The sequence below is a fragment of the Motacilla alba genome, chromosome 4, assembly GCF_015832195.1.
Source record: "Motacilla alba alba isolate MOTALB_02 chromosome 4, Motacilla_alba_V1.0_pri, whole genome shotgun sequence".
In the NCBI taxonomy this organism is placed as follows: domain Eukaryota; kingdom Metazoa; phylum Chordata; class Aves; order Passeriformes; family Motacillidae; genus Motacilla; species Motacilla alba.
The window spans coordinates 44,777,900-44,795,183 of NC_052019.1; the positions used below are offsets into that span (position 1 = coordinate 44,777,900).

Below are 17,284 nucleotides of genomic sequence, written 5' to 3' on the forward strand. Positions count from 1 at the left end.
CCGCCCGCCCGCCCGCGGCGCGCTCTGACGCGGGGAGCGTAAACAAAGCGGCGCCCTGTGGGAAGAGGGAAGCGCTACGTGCAGGAAGAGGCAGCCTCCATCTTAGGCGCTCGTCGCGGCGGCGGGATGGCGACGGATGGCCGGGAGGAGAAGGGTATGTGGCCGTAGAGAAGTGGGCAGGCGTTAGGCCCCGGGGAGGGGGGAAGGCTCAGACGGGGGCCCGATCCTCCCCTGAACCTTCCGCCTTCCCCGGGGCCACTTCGGAAGCTGGTGCTGGGCCTTCAGCCGGGAGACGTCCGTCTCCTCCAGGCAGCGGAGAGGCGGCGGGGTCAGGAGTGACCCTTGGAGGATGATTTTATTTTTGCGGAAGCGCTCCCTGTGTTTTGGTGGGGAGCAGGCGGTAACAGGGCCCCTCACGCTTTGGTGTCCCGGCAGCAGCGGGCTCGGGGCAAGGTGACTCGAGCAGCAGGGAGAGGGAGAAGTTCGTGGGCCCTAAGTTTTACATCATCGGCAGCGAGTTACTGCAGGTTGTCTCGCCGCAGAAAGTATTTGTTATTTTTATTGCGGCTTTTTGTTTCTGCTTGGATCGCTGGGCCGTTTTGGTTTTGGGGGTTTTTTGCACGGTTTTCTGTGGGGGGATGTAGTTACTTTAGTAAGCAGGAACTGGTGTTAGAATCTTACTTTGCAGATTGTGGCTTTTTGCAGTTAGCGGTGAAATCTTGGCACTGTGTGTAAATAAATTTGAGTTGGAGGAATCGGATGATTTCAGAGTCATTGCTCTGGAATAATAATAATCTAGGGCAATTAGTGTCGAATAATAGAATCACAGCTTCTATCACTGACTACCGCTATCCTCGGAAGCCGAAGTGATCCGCGTGTCACCTGTGAGATTATATTAGTCAGGCCTCACAAAATAGCCTCTTTAAGAAGCCAAACCGAAGTTAGGTGTAGCAGATTGCCATTTAGTGGTTAATGGAGAGAGTTGAGGAGTTATAAAAAGGGCAAAGTATCACTAGGGTGTTTTGGCTTGGATTGCGTTCATGTGGATTTCTGGGGAGAATAATGCTTCCTGTAAAGCCTTTTGCAGGATACGTGCCCACAAAATGGCTTTGTCGGAATGGTAAAGGTTTGCTGTCTGATATTTCTTGTGAAACTATATGACACGGAAAATTCCCAGTAGATTTGGTTAGAACTGATAAATAAATAAAAAAATTTGTGGTGCTTGATCCTTAATGGTATTATTGTAAGACTGGTAGATTAGGATATGATCAGGTTGTGTCAAAACAGATCTGATTGCCCACTGTGGATGAGCAGTGAATTTGAAATGTTTGCTGTTGTCATCTGTATATTTCTATTAATATAAATATTTATCCAGTTGGGCTTGAATTTTTTTTTTAGCATTTGTTAATCACTGCCAGTGGTCAAGTTATATTTTTACTTTAATTTGTTCTTAATTATTTCTCATGTGAAAGGGTTTATTTTGACTGAATAACAGGTGTTGATGCACATTTGCAGCTGAACAGATTTGTGCTGTAAGTGCTCCCATTGGAAGAGAAATGCTGTTTTACCACTTTAAAAAGGCAAAAATAAGGCTTGCAGACCTGTTTACTTTGAAATCACAGGGTCTTATTTCTTTTGTGTGGCAAATTGGATTTTTGCTTGGACCCTTCCAATAGTTCTAATTCTCCGGGCCAGCACATGAAATGGCCTCCCAGGCTACCTTCCTGCTATTTTGGGTGAGTTAACTTTGTTCATGGCAGGATCCCACAAAAGAAAAGTGGCAGGAGAGCCCTGTTGGGAGTATCTGTCACAGAAACAACTCATTTGGTCCCTCCCTCTTCAGCGGTGATGGACTATAAAATATGTCCTCTGCCATTTTTCTGTTTCTGCTTTTATGTTTTTCCTGATACTTCTCTAAAATGATTTAGCTCTTCAAGTTGAACACTGACAGTGGCAGTTCAGTGAGAGGAATCGTCTTGTGCAAGTCAGTCAAGCAGCGTATCCAGTGTGAGACAGGAAGCAGGCTGCTGAAGAAATCTGGAGATGTGTTTCTAAACAAATCAGGTCGATGTGCCTGTAGAAGGGGGTGGGGGAACTCATCCTGCTCCTGTTTCCTGCACCCTGTTTAACGTTCCAGCTGCAAACGAGGCACATCCAACCTGGAAGGGATTTAGGAGAGAGTGTGTATCAGACTTGCATTTTCTATTAAATTTTCCCTCTCATTTACTTTGGAATGAGCTGATACAGGAGTCTTTAGGCACCTTTCAATGCTGCTGCAGTAGGTAGGTTAAATGTAGTTTACTCAAGTATGCTGTTGTCTCAACAAGAGGGAAACAAATCTAAGGTTCAATACCTCAAGGTGTGATTTGAGATGGATGATGTGTTTAATTTTCTAATCTCGGTGCACCTCTTTTTCATTAGTGTCCAGTAAAAAAACCTGGTGCTCTAGACTTGCCAAGCTTCCTGTGGGCAAGCAGAATGCAAGCCAGGAAATTACATCCCATGTTTGGCAGTTGCACGGGCATGAATCTGACTCTCATGTATTTATCAGTCACAGCAAGAATATTTGCTATAGATGTATGTCTACAAACAGAAAGGGCTGTTCCCGAGAGAATTGGGGTGCAAGTTTGTGTTGCATTTAAATGCCTGCTAACTGTAAACTGCCAGGGAAAGGTTTGTTCCACTTCTCTCTGCACCATTTCCATTGCCTTAGAGACACCAACTGAGCAGTCCAGGGATCACTTCTGCATTCTCCTACCACTGAAAATGTGGAGAAGTGCCAGCAGGAAAGTTAGTGCACATCCTGACTTCACATAGTAGAGACACAATTATAACACTTATTTTAGATATATAGATATATATATATATATATATATAATGTGGATTATGTTTGGGGTTTTTTAATATCAAGCTGTAAATTTTATTTTGTGGCTCAGCTCAATATTTTGAGATAGACAAGCTGCCAAACTCTAGAGGACTTAATTGCTGCATTAGCTCAGTTTCATACAGTACTGGAGTCCTTACCTGTGTCTGCTACGGATATTGTAAACCAGCTGAATCCTTGGAGGTTGCTCTGGTTTCTTTTTCCTGAGCACAGAAAATGCAATCAATCGCAAAGTGGAAAGAACTAAGACTTTTGGAGAGATTCCAAAATTAATACCTTTTTTATTTTTCCCTTTGCATGTTTAGGCTTAGTTCACTCTTTTTAAAGTGCTTGGAATACAGATCTGCTACCCTAAAGCTGTGACTCCTTCTTCTCATAGAATCACCATATATCCCTTTTGGTTTCAGGCAAAGTGAAACAGCCAGAAATTGTGACAGATTTTAAAAGTTTTGTGAGCAGATGTGGTCATTTACTGCTTCTGGCATTCATTTTCTTTAACACTGGCTCGTTTGATCAAGTTGTGGGGTTTTTTTTCAGAACAGCTCAGAGTTAATGATGCAGCAAATAAGTACTGCTTTCCCTATTGTGTTTTTTCTATTTGTAGGTGAACCACAAAACCCACCATTCTAACACAGCAATGACAACAAAAACAGTGGAAGGGAGATCATCATGCAGGTTTCAGAATTTTGCAGAAATAAGGGTCCCTCCTCTTTACTAATGGCACTCAGACTATCTCCTGGTCTCCCTTTTTCTAAAATTTTATACAGGCTTTTATGTTCAGTTTTCATTTGTTGGCCAGCTTTTCTGCAAATCTTTTGTGACATGAGGAGCCAACTTGGACCTTGTTTAGAGATCTAAATGTGTCTTGTGACATATTTTTATTTTTTTATTTGTTCTGCCTGATCCTTCCAAATGTCAGTTTTTGCTTTGTTGCAGATCTGTAGCCCTGAAGGAAATGTTTGGGTTTGTAAATACTAGTTCTGTAGTTTACATATCCAGACTTCTTATGGTTGGTTTTGACTCTTTTTGTGTATTTTCAGATGGTGAGCTGAATGTTCTGGATGACATTTTGACTGATGCTCCAGACCAGGATGATGAGTTGTATAACCCTGACAGTGAGCAAGACAAAAGTGAGAAAAAAGGTATGTGACTTTGGTAGTGGATGTTATGCCACACATAAGTGGTAAAAAATGTCTGTCTTAGTTCAGTTAGTCTTTGAAGTAGTGGATTTTATAACTTGATTCAAGGAGTGAATGGGTTCCAAAAGTCTTTATTTCATGGACATGTGCTTTTTCACCTGACCCTTCAAGCAAACAGTCAAATCCATTCCTTTTGTCTCAAGAGCATTTGCTGAGTCTGGCTTGTTCTGAGTTCATTTGCTGTTGGGAAATGAGTGTCCTTTTTGGCTCAATGAAGTGAGATGGAAGTGGAGCAAAGGGGTTGCAAAGTCTGATTCCAATTCAGTTCTTTATTTGGCTTTAGGCCAATCCCCTAAGCATTTAATTTAGCATTTCCATGTATAAAACCTGAGAAACACAAGTAAAATACATGGTTTAGAACATGAGCTGTTCCTAAGAAGCAGTTTTGAGTGTTGCTGCAAAGCCTACAGCTGGAAGATGTTCCCTATGACTGCAGCAGGGTAATTACCTAATATGGAGGACGTAGAAGCCTCTGTACAGTTTTTGTTTTGATATCGGAAATAACACTGAACTTGATATTTCTTTCTATTTAAGGATCAAAAAGAAAAACTGACCGGATGGAAAATGCTGAAAGCAAGAGGCAAAAACCTTCTGTGCATTCCTCGAGGCAGATGATGCCAAAGCCTCCCAGTTCATCAGTTAGCAATAACAAGAGAATAGTGAGTATGAAAGGAAAGCTGGTGTCAGAGTACAAGACTGAGGAGTATCAGAGATCTGACAGAAACAAGCGCCCAGATAGCGATCGGAAGATGCGAATGTCAAGCAGTTCCAGGGAACCTTATAAAGGACAACCAGAAAAATCTTACATGAGGAAGAGGGATATTGACAGAAGGGCAAAGTCTTCTACACCGGATGGTTCAGAGGTATTAAGTATTCTTGCTGCCTTATAAATAAAGCAATTTTATGAGACTTTTGTAAGGCACGTTCTCTTAGGACTGTGTGTGCATCCTGACAATGTTATATGACTGCTGATTCACTTTTTCTTTAAACATCAGAGAATCAGGCATGATGTGGATAGAAGACCAAGCAGATCTAGCCATTCTTCTAAAGAAGAGGTGAACTCTGAGGAATATTGTTCAGATCACGAGACTGGCAGTAGTGGTTCCTCTGAACAAGGCAACACAGAGAATGAGGAGGAAGGAATGGAAGAAGAGGAAGATGATGAAGGGGAGGAGGATGAAGAGGTGGAAGAAGATGGGGAGGAAGATGAAGAAGAGTATGAACATGATGAGAGGGATCAGAAGGAAGGAAATGACTATGACACACGGAGTGAAGCCAGCGATTCTGAATCTGAATCTGCCTCTTTCACAGATGGGTCAGTCAGATCTGGGTCTGGTTCAGATGCATCAGGTAGGCAGCATCTTGCATGCCAATGTGAAATACCTTGCCACTGAAAGTTTGACTACTTTGAAAAATAACCACTTCCTGACCATGTCAAAAGTAAGCCATGGTAGCAAAAGTCAGGAAGATGTTAATTATGAAATACCATAGACAAGGAAAAAATGTACTGAAAATTGGTAAAACAAAATTGTGAATATCCAGATTACTGTGTCGGGGATTCATTGTATTCTTGACTGCTTTGGCCTTGCTGTTTAATGCTTTGAAACACTAAAATTAGTATTTTCTTGGGTATCTAATGGCTTAGTTTTCCACACGATTAATTTTAATTCAGTGTTGAGCTGTTTGGTATCCATCTAGATGAGTGACCAGGTAGACTGGTGTAGTAAAACATTATGTCCCTGGGGAAGGATAGCTGAATCTTAAATAGTGGCTATGCTCAGCATAGGAAGTCTAAACCTAAGTTGAAATTATTAGGGCAAATTTAGAATGAAATAAATGTTTTAAGCAGAAACTAGAGACAAATGGTTTGTATTTGTATATTGTAACTGGTCCCAACTTGCAGATGTGAAGTGCTAATGACGTAAATACTTTTGGGTTTGGCTGTTCGTTGTTTGTTTTTTCTAGGAAAGCAGCTTGCAATCCTGTTAAGATTCCTATTGTGTATCTTCCTTGTCTGAAGTCTCCATAGGTGGTCATCCTGCTTAATATGCTGCCTTTTTTAGCTCAGCTCTGCTGTATGGAATTAGAGACAGCAAGGTGTAACCTAAAGACAAGTGAAGCTGTAATAACTGTTCTAAGAAACTCTGTGGTATAACGTAGCACTTTCTTAAGAGTGGAAATAATTGCCTGTGTGCCACAGTGTTTTGTTTTCCTGTCTCTTACCGTTTTTGAACTCTGAGCAAATGAGCTCATATCACTATCGCTACACAGTTTATGCTAGATGTTGCACTTCTGGGTGAAGGCTGGAAAGAAACGCTAACCCACCCTTACTAAAAATATAATAATAATAAATTCTGTCTCTAAACATTGCACAGATGTAATAGATTTGCGCCATTCATCTTTCTTTTGTGAATGAAAAGCTTGAGTAACTAGCATTTGCTTCTTCTGTGCATGATAGTTTTGTGGCAACAACCATAATTTTAATGTGCAAGCCAAATGGTAACTTCACTTTTACTGATGCTATTTTCCTGTCTCATTACTTTTTAATCTCAACTTTGCCTCTGTTTAAAGTATGGCTTTTATTTTTTATGGTTTCTTTTAGACGAGAAAAAGAAGGAGAGGAAGAGAGCTAGAGGTATCTCTCCAATTGTTTTTGACAGAAGTGGGAGTTCTGCATCAGAATCATATGCAGGTATTCTTCCCTTTTGTTGCTTGTCATTGTGACTTGCATCAAGTCTTAATGTGTAATCTAAAATAAATGTAACTGGCTGTAGAGATTTATAGGGTCTGTAGCTTTATATAATTTGGTATTGACTTCTGGCATGTTGTGTGTGGATACCTTTGGGGGGAAGTAGGCTTTCTTGTTACTTTAATGCTATTCTGTTGCTTAAGTGGAAATTTCACTTTTTTTTTTTTTTAACTTGGAAGATGATGATTCAGTGACTAGTTTTCTGAGTAGGAAATTGTTCAAATACTATTTAAAAAAAACAAACCCAAATCAAACAACCCAAAACTGAAACCAAAAAAAAAAAACCAACAAAACAAAACACTCGTGCACATTGAATAGTATTTTTTGTGTGTGTGGGTGCGCGCCAGAAAGCATAATTTGTCATGAATGAAAATTGTATGGGACAAGGCTGTAGAAATTGTATATTATCTCTATTAAGGCTCAATCTGAACAAATGTACTTTGGCTAAACACAGGTTCAGAAAAGAAGCATGAGAAATTATCATCTTCCGTTCGTGCTGTCCAAAAAGGTATCATTTAAATTTGAATTTTTAATGCATGCCCCATAGCAAGCCATTGTCTCTGTTGATTAAATTACCTGTAAGTAGTGATGTTCTGATATAAATCAATTTGAGCACGTCATTGTTCTGAGCATGATAATTGAATCTTGAGCTACTTTTGCATGTTTTGAGAGCGATATGTAAAAAGTCCAGTCACTGTGCTCTTGGCAGAGGCAGCAGATTTAAAAAGGAAGTGCTTAAAGCTGCAAAGAGGAGCAGCATTCACCATTTTCTATTGAACAGTTTGTGCTTGTTATGAGTGTTACCCATCATTTATGCAAAGATCTTTAAGCAAGGAAATAAGTCCTACATATCGGAACATCACTGAATCATGCTGATTTTATTTTACTTTTTTCTTTACTTGAATATCTGAGTTTTAGTTTTGGTTTGGTTTCCCCTGGCATTTTGTGCTCTGCAGCTTTGACTTTAAGTTGGGTGGTTGACTGTGATAATGCATAGATAGGAAATGGGTGGGATACTGTGTATTTTGAAGGAAGCAAGCAACTATCTATACTCAAAGCAACATGTTTGGTAAGTATTTACAGTTCAGCTTATTTGATACTTTGTTTTCTTTTCAGACCAAACAAGCAAACTTAAATACGTTCTCCAAGATGCAAGATTCTTTCTCATCAAGAGTAATAACCATGAAAATGTATCACTTGCTAAGGCAAAGGTATGTAGTATTTTCTTCAAACTGATCCCTTTGTCTGTTTTCAGACACACTCACCTTAGTTTGGGAGAGTGTGTGGTTGGATGTGTTATTTTCTTTATCACTTGGATCTCAGTGGATGCAGCAACAAAAGCTACTGAACCTTGGTTCTTCAGCTTCCACCGTAGCCTAGAAAAGGCCCTAGACCATTGGCCATTTTTCTTGCCAAGAATAGGGTTAAAAGATGCCTTAGGGTCTGTTTTATAACATCCTAAGCCAGGCTCTGTCGGGAATGCTGGGGTGGTATTTTCTCCCATCCATCAGCACCTCTGTTCCTATTGCTGTACTCTTAAGAAGGTTCAGAACACTGTTTGGCTTTTTTCTAATGCTACGTGAGTAATTTAGGTCAGGTGATGCAGGATCTGAAGCCTTACTGTGGAAATATATGCCTGGCAGTGCTGGTGCAAGTGAGTTCTTTGGGAGGGATTCCAGTGTACCAGATTTCAGCCGTTGAGGAGTTGCACTAGGTGTCCATTGCACCACTCTGGTGGTTTTGTATTGGCATGTGTTCTTTGGAACAGGTCATAGGGAAAATACTTGATTTGCTGTTACACAATATACATAGAGTAGGTGATTCTGTTAATGAAGTTTTTCTAAATTAGGATGAAAATAGCATCAAAATGATTAAACAAATCTCAAAGTCCTGGGCATGTTTGGTTCTCACCCATTCTTCCAGCTTTGAAAGTGCAGTGAACACCATTCTGACTGGTGACTCTGTAAAGGACTCTATCCTTTTTTGTGCTTCGTCCACGTATGGAGGTGCAGTAGTATCCTTGTTCCTGAAGTTATTGAAGTGGATGCTTTGTCTTTCAGTGTAGAGGCATCAGTGCTTTGATGTTGGACTTTCATGAAACTCACTTTTGTGGTGCCGGTGTAATAGGTTGTTCAGTTCACAGCAGGGTTTTACAAGCAGCCAAAAGCCATGTAATCTGACTGAAAGCTAGCAAAAACCCCAAATAGTTCTCTGGTGGCTATAATGAATTACCAGAATCAGACAAACACTGATCTGAGTTCAGAGTAGGGCATAAATAGTTACCTTCACTAAAAAAATGCAGGGGAAGGAACGTTAACTTTGGTAATGTGTATCCCATTCTGAGGCTGAAGCTTGTTTACCCAGAAAATGGATGGAGGAGTAATTCAATAAATTGTTATTTTATATCTCAGCTCAGTTGGTACCTTAAAGCAGATTAGGTTTTATTGTGTGTGGCTACATGACAGCTGGTGAAATGGAAAAGACAATAGTTAGTGGTAGCAGGAGATATGTAAGGCTAAACAAAGCGATTAATCTTGCCAGTCAAAGTGTTACTTCGGTGTCTTTCATGTTGCTGGCATTTCACTGAAAGAATTTTCAAGTTTGAAAACTGTCCTCAGCAAATCTGCAGTACTATAATCAAGTCTACCTGCCCACCTTTCAGTATGGTTTTTCTTAATTCCTGTGTGTTATATAATACATAAATTCCTTAAGTCACTTGAAACATATGTGAAAACTTTCACCCTTGCTATTTTTAAGTGAACTGCCGATCATTATAATTACAGTGGAAGTCTTACAGATGGTCTAAATGCATCTTCAGTGTTCAAAAAAAAGATTGAAAAGTCAGTGTTTTAAAAGTTTTAGTACAAGGCAGGCTAAAATATTTCTTGAAGGAAATAAATTTAGCAGTACATTTTTCTTCCTATTATCTTCTATTCCAGTACAATATTTTGGTCTTGTTTTGTTCATCTACATTATATATTTATGTAGATGAACAAACATTTGAGATTAACTGTTATGTTTTGGTATCTTCTGTTCTAGGGAGTATGGTCAACACTTCCAGTGAATGAAAAGAAGCTTAATGCTGCATTTAGATCAGCAAGGAGTGTTATTTTGATATTTTCTGTAAGAGAGAGTGGCAAATTCCAAGGTAAGGAAAAGTGAGCTATTATCAAGGTGAGTGAAAGTGAGTTCTATTTGCAATAGCCTTTCTGTTGTATCTTTGTTACAATTCATACAAAATCCTTTAGGGTTTGCAAGATTATCTTCAGAGTCCCATCATGGAGGATCACCTATACATTGGGTGCTGCCTGCAGGAATGAATGCAAAAATGTTGGGAGGTGTCTTTAAAATTGACTGGATTTGCAGGTAAACAATTGTGCATTTATGTTGCTGTTAGTAACAAGGCATTATAATATAATTTTTGCGTATTACTCGAGTGCCAGCAGCATCCTTCTGAAACTTGATTCAACCAGAGATCTATCCTCACTGCTCACTTGAATAGACAGCTGTGGCTGAAATAGAAAAAATAATTCATATAAGGACAAATCTGTTTTGACCTGACTGAACAAAGAAAATACGTACTGTTCTGAAGCAACATATAAGATAGTGCAAGTATTGCATAATGTATAGATTGTGAGCAGTAGGTTCTTACAGAAAAGATTTCAAATCTCTATTAAGGAAAAAAGTTACAGCAGTCCCATGAAACACATTGCATGGTTGTACAAGTACTTTGGACTGTCAGAAAGACTGAATAGAGGAAAAGCGAGACTTTGTATTAGAGAAAAATCTGTGTAGGAAAGGTCCTCTTGAACCTACTGATTCCCACCTCCAGCTCAAAGCACTTCTAGCTTCATGGCTGGGTCACTGCTCAGGGATTTAAGTATGTGCCAAGAGCTACCACATGTAGAGACTGGTCAGTGTATTCAGATGGTGAGATAATAAACAAGCACAATCTCAATATTACGCAAAGACAAAAATATTCTCTTTTAAAGGAGAATGTCGTAGCATGGAGTATATTAGTTACTACTGGAATAAGTCAAAGTGAAATCTTCAGTTACTAATATATAGAACATAAGAATATGTTCAGAGACCTAACAGTACAAGAATAACAGGATTATTCTATATGTAATCTCCTGCTGTATATGTTTTTAATTCTTTTCTTAATAAAAAAAAATGAGGCAAAACTATAAATGGTGCCACTTGCATATTTAGGCGGGAATTGCCGTTCACTAAATCTGCTCACCTGACCAATCCTTGGAATGAACATAAGCCAGTAAAGATTGGACGCGATGGACAGGTTTGTTAATTCTTACTTTTTTTCTGTAACTGACATCCTCTAGTGCTTGCTTCCAGCTTTAAAGGCGCAGATTAGGAATGTTTTTGTAGCAGTTACTTGCAGTAGAGTGCTGTGGCAAAGGCACTTTGCTTCTTTCTAATGTTGTTGTGAAAGAAGGAAAAAGAAACAGTACAGTTCTAACTCTGTTGTCATCTTTATGATAAATAGTATTTGCTTTAAAAGTGTGTGGTATTCTGAATTTGAAATGTGATGTGCCTTGCATTGTATAGTGTGCAAACCATATAGCATCAAGTTTTAAGAAAAAGGTCTGGTGTTTCCAGTTGTGCTCTGCATTACATTTTTTTATGTGTACTGTGTTGCTTAAGGCATAGACTCCCATTATAGAATATATGCTAAGCAAATTTCAAGTGGGGCTGGGTCTTTGTCTTGTCAGGCATACCAGAGTGCAGGTATGTTGCTGCTGTCATCATGTACTCAAGCTGTGGGTAAAATAACAGGTTCTGCTTTCTTAAGACAAGGTGGGAGGTAATCTGCATACTGTATGGAAAATGTCAACTCTGTGTTGCGTTGTTTTGCCCACAGATACGTTTGCTTTGTTGTGTAGCAGGAGAAAAACAATAGTTTTGGTCTTCTTTTTAGTTTAGTGTGAACTTGGAAAAAAAAAAGTATTTTAATTAACTTAGCTACTGTTAAATGGCCAAGGAAATTTACTTTTTTTCCTCATGTTTTGTCTACAGTAGACTTGTAATCTGGACAGGGGTTTCAGCATTTTTCATCAAATTACTGCACTGTTGTGGTCTGGACAAGCATTGCCTGATGCTTGCTCTCCCTGCTTTTCAAGTCTGCTTATTTCCTGAAGTGGTTGTCATTTATCCATTTATATTTGCACAACTGTGAATAGATCTCTCTTCTGAGGACGCGTACACTGAAAATCTGCCTTTATGACATCATTTGGGAAGGTTTTCTGCAGGCCTGCAGTCACCAGTTGGAAGAAGCACTTTTTGGGATTGTTTTGCACCTGGCTTCTGCTAGATTTATTTGATGGCCCAAGTTCTTGTACTGGAAGAGAGAGTCAGCAAGTTTATGTCTGTCCCTCTCTCCTCAGACAACTTGCAGTGTCCGATGGTCCCATTATCACCATCTTGTTCCCCATGTCCCACATATTTCACTTTTAATCTAGGCTGGAGAGACCTGACCTTCTCAGTCATTGCATGTAGAAATTGTTGCACTCATTCAGTTATTCTTGGTGCCCTGCTTTGAAGTTTTCCATTTCTATTATCCCCCTATTCTTTGAGACACAGGGGCGCAACTGCACCCAGTATTTAAGGTGGGTCTGGAACATGAAATTCAGTGTGATACAATGGCTTTCTTCTTCCGTGTTCCTTTCCTAATAACCCTGAGCACACAAACTGCTTGTTTTGACTGTGGTCAGACCTTGAGTTGGTATTTTCATGGACCTGTCTACCGTACAATGAAGCACTCATACTGAGTGGTAGTAGTCAACTTCATCAGGCCATGGCTTTATATGTGAAGCTGGGATGGATATTTTTTTCCTATCTATGTCACTTTTCTTTCTGTAATAGGTAATCATTTTCTTTGTGATGAAAAACAATCCTCTAATTTTATAGCAAAACAGTGATGTGGCCGGTATGTCTCATGGGAAGATATGGTTACCCAAAATGTTGGACTATTTTATGAAAATTCTAAGTAGTACCTAAAGAGTTAAAGGTAATGTAAGTGAATTTTGCTGTCTCTGGTGATACTGAAGTCTCTTTGAAGTGTCCTTTTTTTCCTTTTTTTTTTTTTCCCCTTAAATGTCTGTTGTCAGTGTATTTGGGGAGAATTTCATTTCTTCAGTTTATAAACCACTACTGAACTTCTAACTAATTCTAGGAAATTGAGCCGGAATGTGGAACCCAACTTTGTCTTCTCTTCCCTCCTGATGAAAGTATTGACTTGTATCAAGTCATTCATAAAATGAGGCACAAGAGAAGAATGCACTCACAACCCCGATCAAGAGGACGCCCATCGCGTCGAGACCCCGTTCGGGACGTGGGAAGGTTAGAAACGTTCTTTGGACTGATAATAGGCACATGTGTCAGAATAACCTGATGGAGGAATGTGATTCGTCAAAGCTTTCCCTGCGATAAAGAAGAGAGAAAATCCTCAAATCAAGCTGCATGGACAAGTTTGTGGCTTCATTGAGGATTTCACATGGTTCCCCGGTCTGTCATTTTTCAAGAGGAAAATGGGGATCTTTTGCTTTTGCAGAAAAAAGCTCTTAAAGTTCTGTTTCTAGTTTAGAATAGATCATTTATTGAGCTAATGCAACTTGTAATGCTAGCTGTAGGTAAGCTTGGCTTGATTATGAGCAGGCTAGATGGAGAGGAGGAAATATTTATATGCCAAAAATGTGTTAATATCTTGTAAAAGCCTTTTCTTTCAGGTGTGTCTCTGGATAAGCCTTATCAAATATGGGACTTTTATAAGGATCACTTAGAATTTTGCAGAAGATGCCGCCTCATTTTGAGGATAAAATATTTAAGTTATTTTGATATTCAAGAGGAGCATTATTGGGACTTTTCAAATTGTGTCACCGTGATGTGTTAACCCTATTGCCAAATATTCTCTAACATGTAACCACTGAATTCACACATCTTGCTGAGCTTCTGAAAACAGTAGGTTCTTTCCAAAAGGGATCAAGTGGCCCTTGGAGACCCGGCAACAAACCAAAAAGAATGGCTGTTGCTGTGTCTGTATATACAACCTTTCCAGATGCTGGCAGTACCTGTGGACTTAAAGTATTTTTAGAGGATCGACATGGTTATTGATCACTGCTTTATGAACTTAACATCATTTTCCAGAAAAAAGGGGGTATAACTTGTTACAGAATTGGAGAAGTCTTTGCAAAGAACTGATACTAGCCCTTCTGCCAAACACCTTTTCCCGGTGGTAGCCACTTTGCATACAGACTGATGTATGGTTTGGGCTGAAACCTTTGGTTAAGTTTCCTTTTTGTGGAAACATCCTGTGGTAGGTACAGAGCCCCAACAAGAGTCCCCAATTCCTTGAGCTTAAAAAAAAAAGGACACTGTAACGAGTAGGTAGGAGGAAACCTGGCAGCGCCCCCCTATTTTTGGCTTTAAAGGACTGAACACCAAGATGGCTTTTGGAGTTAAGCTAAGAGGTTTCCAGTGCAATAAAGTATATACAAGTGAAGGTTTTGCAATGGACTGCAAACTATACATATAACACCACCACACCTTCTCAAGCCTGCCAGGGCCTCCATTTATGTATGTGGCTTACAGCTTAAAGTCAGTAGTTGGACTACTATATGAACTGTTTCTATCATATTTTATACCGGTCGTAAATGCACTCTCAAAACTACAAGAAAGCGGTATGTTTATTCTTTACACCAGCTTTTATTTTCTTTGATCTGAATTTGCTGTAGATGCAACTGCTTTGGTTTTTGGGCTTTTTGCTCATACTAAAGAATCTGCTTCCATTTTAAAAAGCTTAGTAACTGGGTATGGTGGGCTTTAATGACTGAAGCTGGGGAAGGGAGGGAGAAGTCACTGTTTATAAAACTAAAAGCTATTTAAGCTTGCTACTCAGCCAGCAAGTTGCACAGTAATTAAGCAATATAAGAAAGTGTTAATGTCTTGTGATAAGGAATTTTACTGTTGGGGAGGGGGAGGGGGGTGAGAAGGGAATGGTTTTGTAGCTGCTTTGTGTTTAGAAACACTGTTACATGAGCACTAGAGTCTCTCAGTACAGTAATGTTTATGTACCTTGGAGCAAAATAAGCGCCCAGTTGTCAGCTCTTTTTTGAGCCTAACAGCAACTGGAATGTTACTTTATAAGGAAGAGCAGAGTTCTTAATATCTCTTCTGTCAAAGAGCTGCTTTTATAGAAAAGAGCCCTAATTATTTTAATTATTAGGAAGCTTGAGTGTTATTAAATTGAAAAATGCACCAGTGCATTGCTAGTAAGTTGCTTAGAACAGAAGTTATTAGAAATAATATACTTGGCCTATTCAATTAGGGAAGTCGCAGTTAAAGTTCCAATTTCACAAAGCATGCAGAGTTTTATTTATAAATGTTATGGAAGTTGACCTTTTATTGAATTCTTTACCCATTAGCTATAAAATGCAATAGTCTGCATACCCTCTGACTGCAATGTTCTGTGAAATTCTTTGTTGTCCAATAGGTGTTTCAAAATGTAATGTGGAAAGTGTAATGTTAATGCCTGAGTTTGAGTTTGGTTTGGACAAATTTGTTACCTTTTGTTTGGGATGAAGATACAGTTGGGTAGAGTTCCTTAACTACCAAAATTCCTGTAGACAGAAAGTAACAGTGGAGTGTATGTAATTGAGCTATTTCTGATTCTTTCAGTTCAGATTTAAAGCTGTAGAATATTTTGAAGCAAATAGAGTTGAGAATGATTACATTGATATCCTGGGCAGCTCAGACTATTCCTGTGAGGTATTCTGCTGTGACAAATGCTCCAAGCAACCTTGTTTAATCTTTGATATCTAATTTGTATAGGCGTCGACCAGAAGATTATGATATTCATAACAGCAGAAAGAAACCAAGGATTGACTATCCCCCTGAGTTTCACCAAAGACCAGGTTAATATCTTACTATGAAGATTTGTGTGCACCAATTCACAAGTGTTTTCTCTTTTAGTATATCCTCATTAATTCAAAAGTAAAATACTGAGACAACTTAGATATAAAAATGTGGCTTGTTTCAAGTGCTGCCTGCTGTTTTAACTCACCTCTCAAAGAAGTCGGTGACACTGTTTCACTGGTTTGAGAGCTGAGTTAACCTAGGCTGAGCCCTTTCTAAGAGCCTTGAATTGTGTACATTGTTGTGAATGATCCTCTCAAGTGCTGTGTTAATGTGGGCACAAAAATAGATCTGACCTACTTGTCAAGATGCTAATCATCAAATGAAAACATTTGAGAAATTTCCACCTGGGAATGTCAGCTGAGACTGCCTGACTAGTAGCCTTTGTGTGAAGATGATGGTAGACATTCAGTTATGTTTTCAGAGAGAGGTTTTTTTACAAGCTTGACATGAGCTAGGGAGGAGGATGTTGCACTACATTTTACAAGAGGATCTAATGATTAAGGGAAATTTGTTGTTCCCTATAAAGAAATGTTTGCAGTAGTACTGCAGCAACAGCACTGCTTGTAGTGCAGCTTTTTTTTTTCCTTCAGAAAGCAGCTATTAAGAAATTGTCACTTTCGGTCTACCAAATTATGCTTCACATCTCTTAGAGAAGTGCATTCTGCTGTTTCAGTCATAGATTTCTAAACCACTTCAGAACATGCCTGTATCTGTCCAGCTTGTCTGCAAAGACTGCATTCTTCCATGCAAAAAGTGTTATTGCTGCTCTGCATCTTTCTAAGGCCATTGTTTAAAAAACAGAACAAGATTTTTTTTTAAATAATGAAGGTCACTATTTTATTTTAGTGCAAGCATGTCTGATGTTTTGCACTGTTCTACTGAGCTCTTTAAAGGGATTTACTGAAGCTGTAAGATTTCATTGCCCTGTGGTTGCCCATATGAACACATTCTACTGAGTACACAGTAGGGAACTCGTAACGGCCAGATGCTAAATGCCTGGAGGCAGCACTCTTCAAATCCATGTGCATTCCTAATTCATTTGAAGTCTAATTGCACAGTTTCCCTCTTCCATATTTGTTGGTACTGGGTACAATTCTTTCAGGTTTATTGATGTCACTTTCTGTTATTATGTTATACTACTTGTCTGCATTGTCTATTAGAAGCTGTAAGTTTTCAAGAGTTATTTTAAAAGTGAGAGTAATGGCAGGTAGACATAATTTTGTAGCAGGCACAAAATGAAAGGACACTTTTTAATGAATATAATTTTTAAGATTGTTAACTTGAGACAATAAATTGAATTAATACTGCTTGATGTTCGAACAGGGTATATAAAGGATCCCAGATATCCCGAAGTAGACAGGTAAGGTGTGTTCATGTTATTCATTTTATGTCCTGGTAACTTGTCTGCACGGATAAGTTGGATTTAGTTCTATGAATTTTTATTCCCAACAGACGATTTTCAGGAGTTCGACGAGATGTATTTTTAAACGGGGTAAGTTGCTGCATGCAATTTTTTTGGGC

The 17,284-nt window shown here is 39.2% G+C and overlaps 1 protein-coding gene across 4 annotated transcripts in view; it reads left to right on the top strand.

Moving 5' to 3' along the window:
- YTHDC1 (YTH domain containing 1) overlaps positions 1 to 17,284 on the top strand; it is a 20,656-nt gene continuing 3,372 nt past the window's right edge. For 2 of the 4 annotated variants that reach the window (XM_038135265.1, XM_038135266.1), the window contains exons 1-14: positions 1 to 154; positions 3,925 to 4,026; positions 4,618 to 4,946; positions 5,079 to 5,433; positions 6,686 to 6,775; positions 7,287 to 7,340; positions 7,949 to 8,043; positions 9,872 to 9,980; positions 10,081 to 10,198; positions 11,045 to 11,129; positions 13,023 to 13,189; positions 15,677 to 15,759; positions 17,087 to 17,123; positions 17,216 to 17,255. In XM_038135265.1, the coding sequence (XP_037991193.1) occupies positions 127 to 154; positions 3,925 to 4,026; positions 4,618 to 4,946; positions 5,079 to 5,433; positions 6,686 to 6,775; positions 7,287 to 7,340; positions 7,949 to 8,043; positions 9,872 to 9,980; positions 10,081 to 10,198; positions 11,045 to 11,129; positions 13,023 to 13,189; positions 15,677 to 15,759; positions 17,087 to 17,123; positions 17,216 to 17,255 (1,692 nt within the window). In that variant the 5' untranslated portion in view covers positions 1 to 126. The remainder of the gene's footprint in view (positions 155 to 3,924; positions 4,027 to 4,617; positions 4,947 to 5,078; positions 5,434 to 6,685; positions 6,776 to 7,286; positions 7,341 to 7,948; positions 8,044 to 9,871; positions 9,981 to 10,080; positions 10,199 to 11,044; positions 11,130 to 13,022; positions 13,190 to 15,676; positions 15,760 to 17,086; positions 17,124 to 17,215; positions 17,256 to 17,284) is intronic. The other 2 variants (XM_038135267.1, XM_038135268.1) reach the window with 1 other exon arrangement.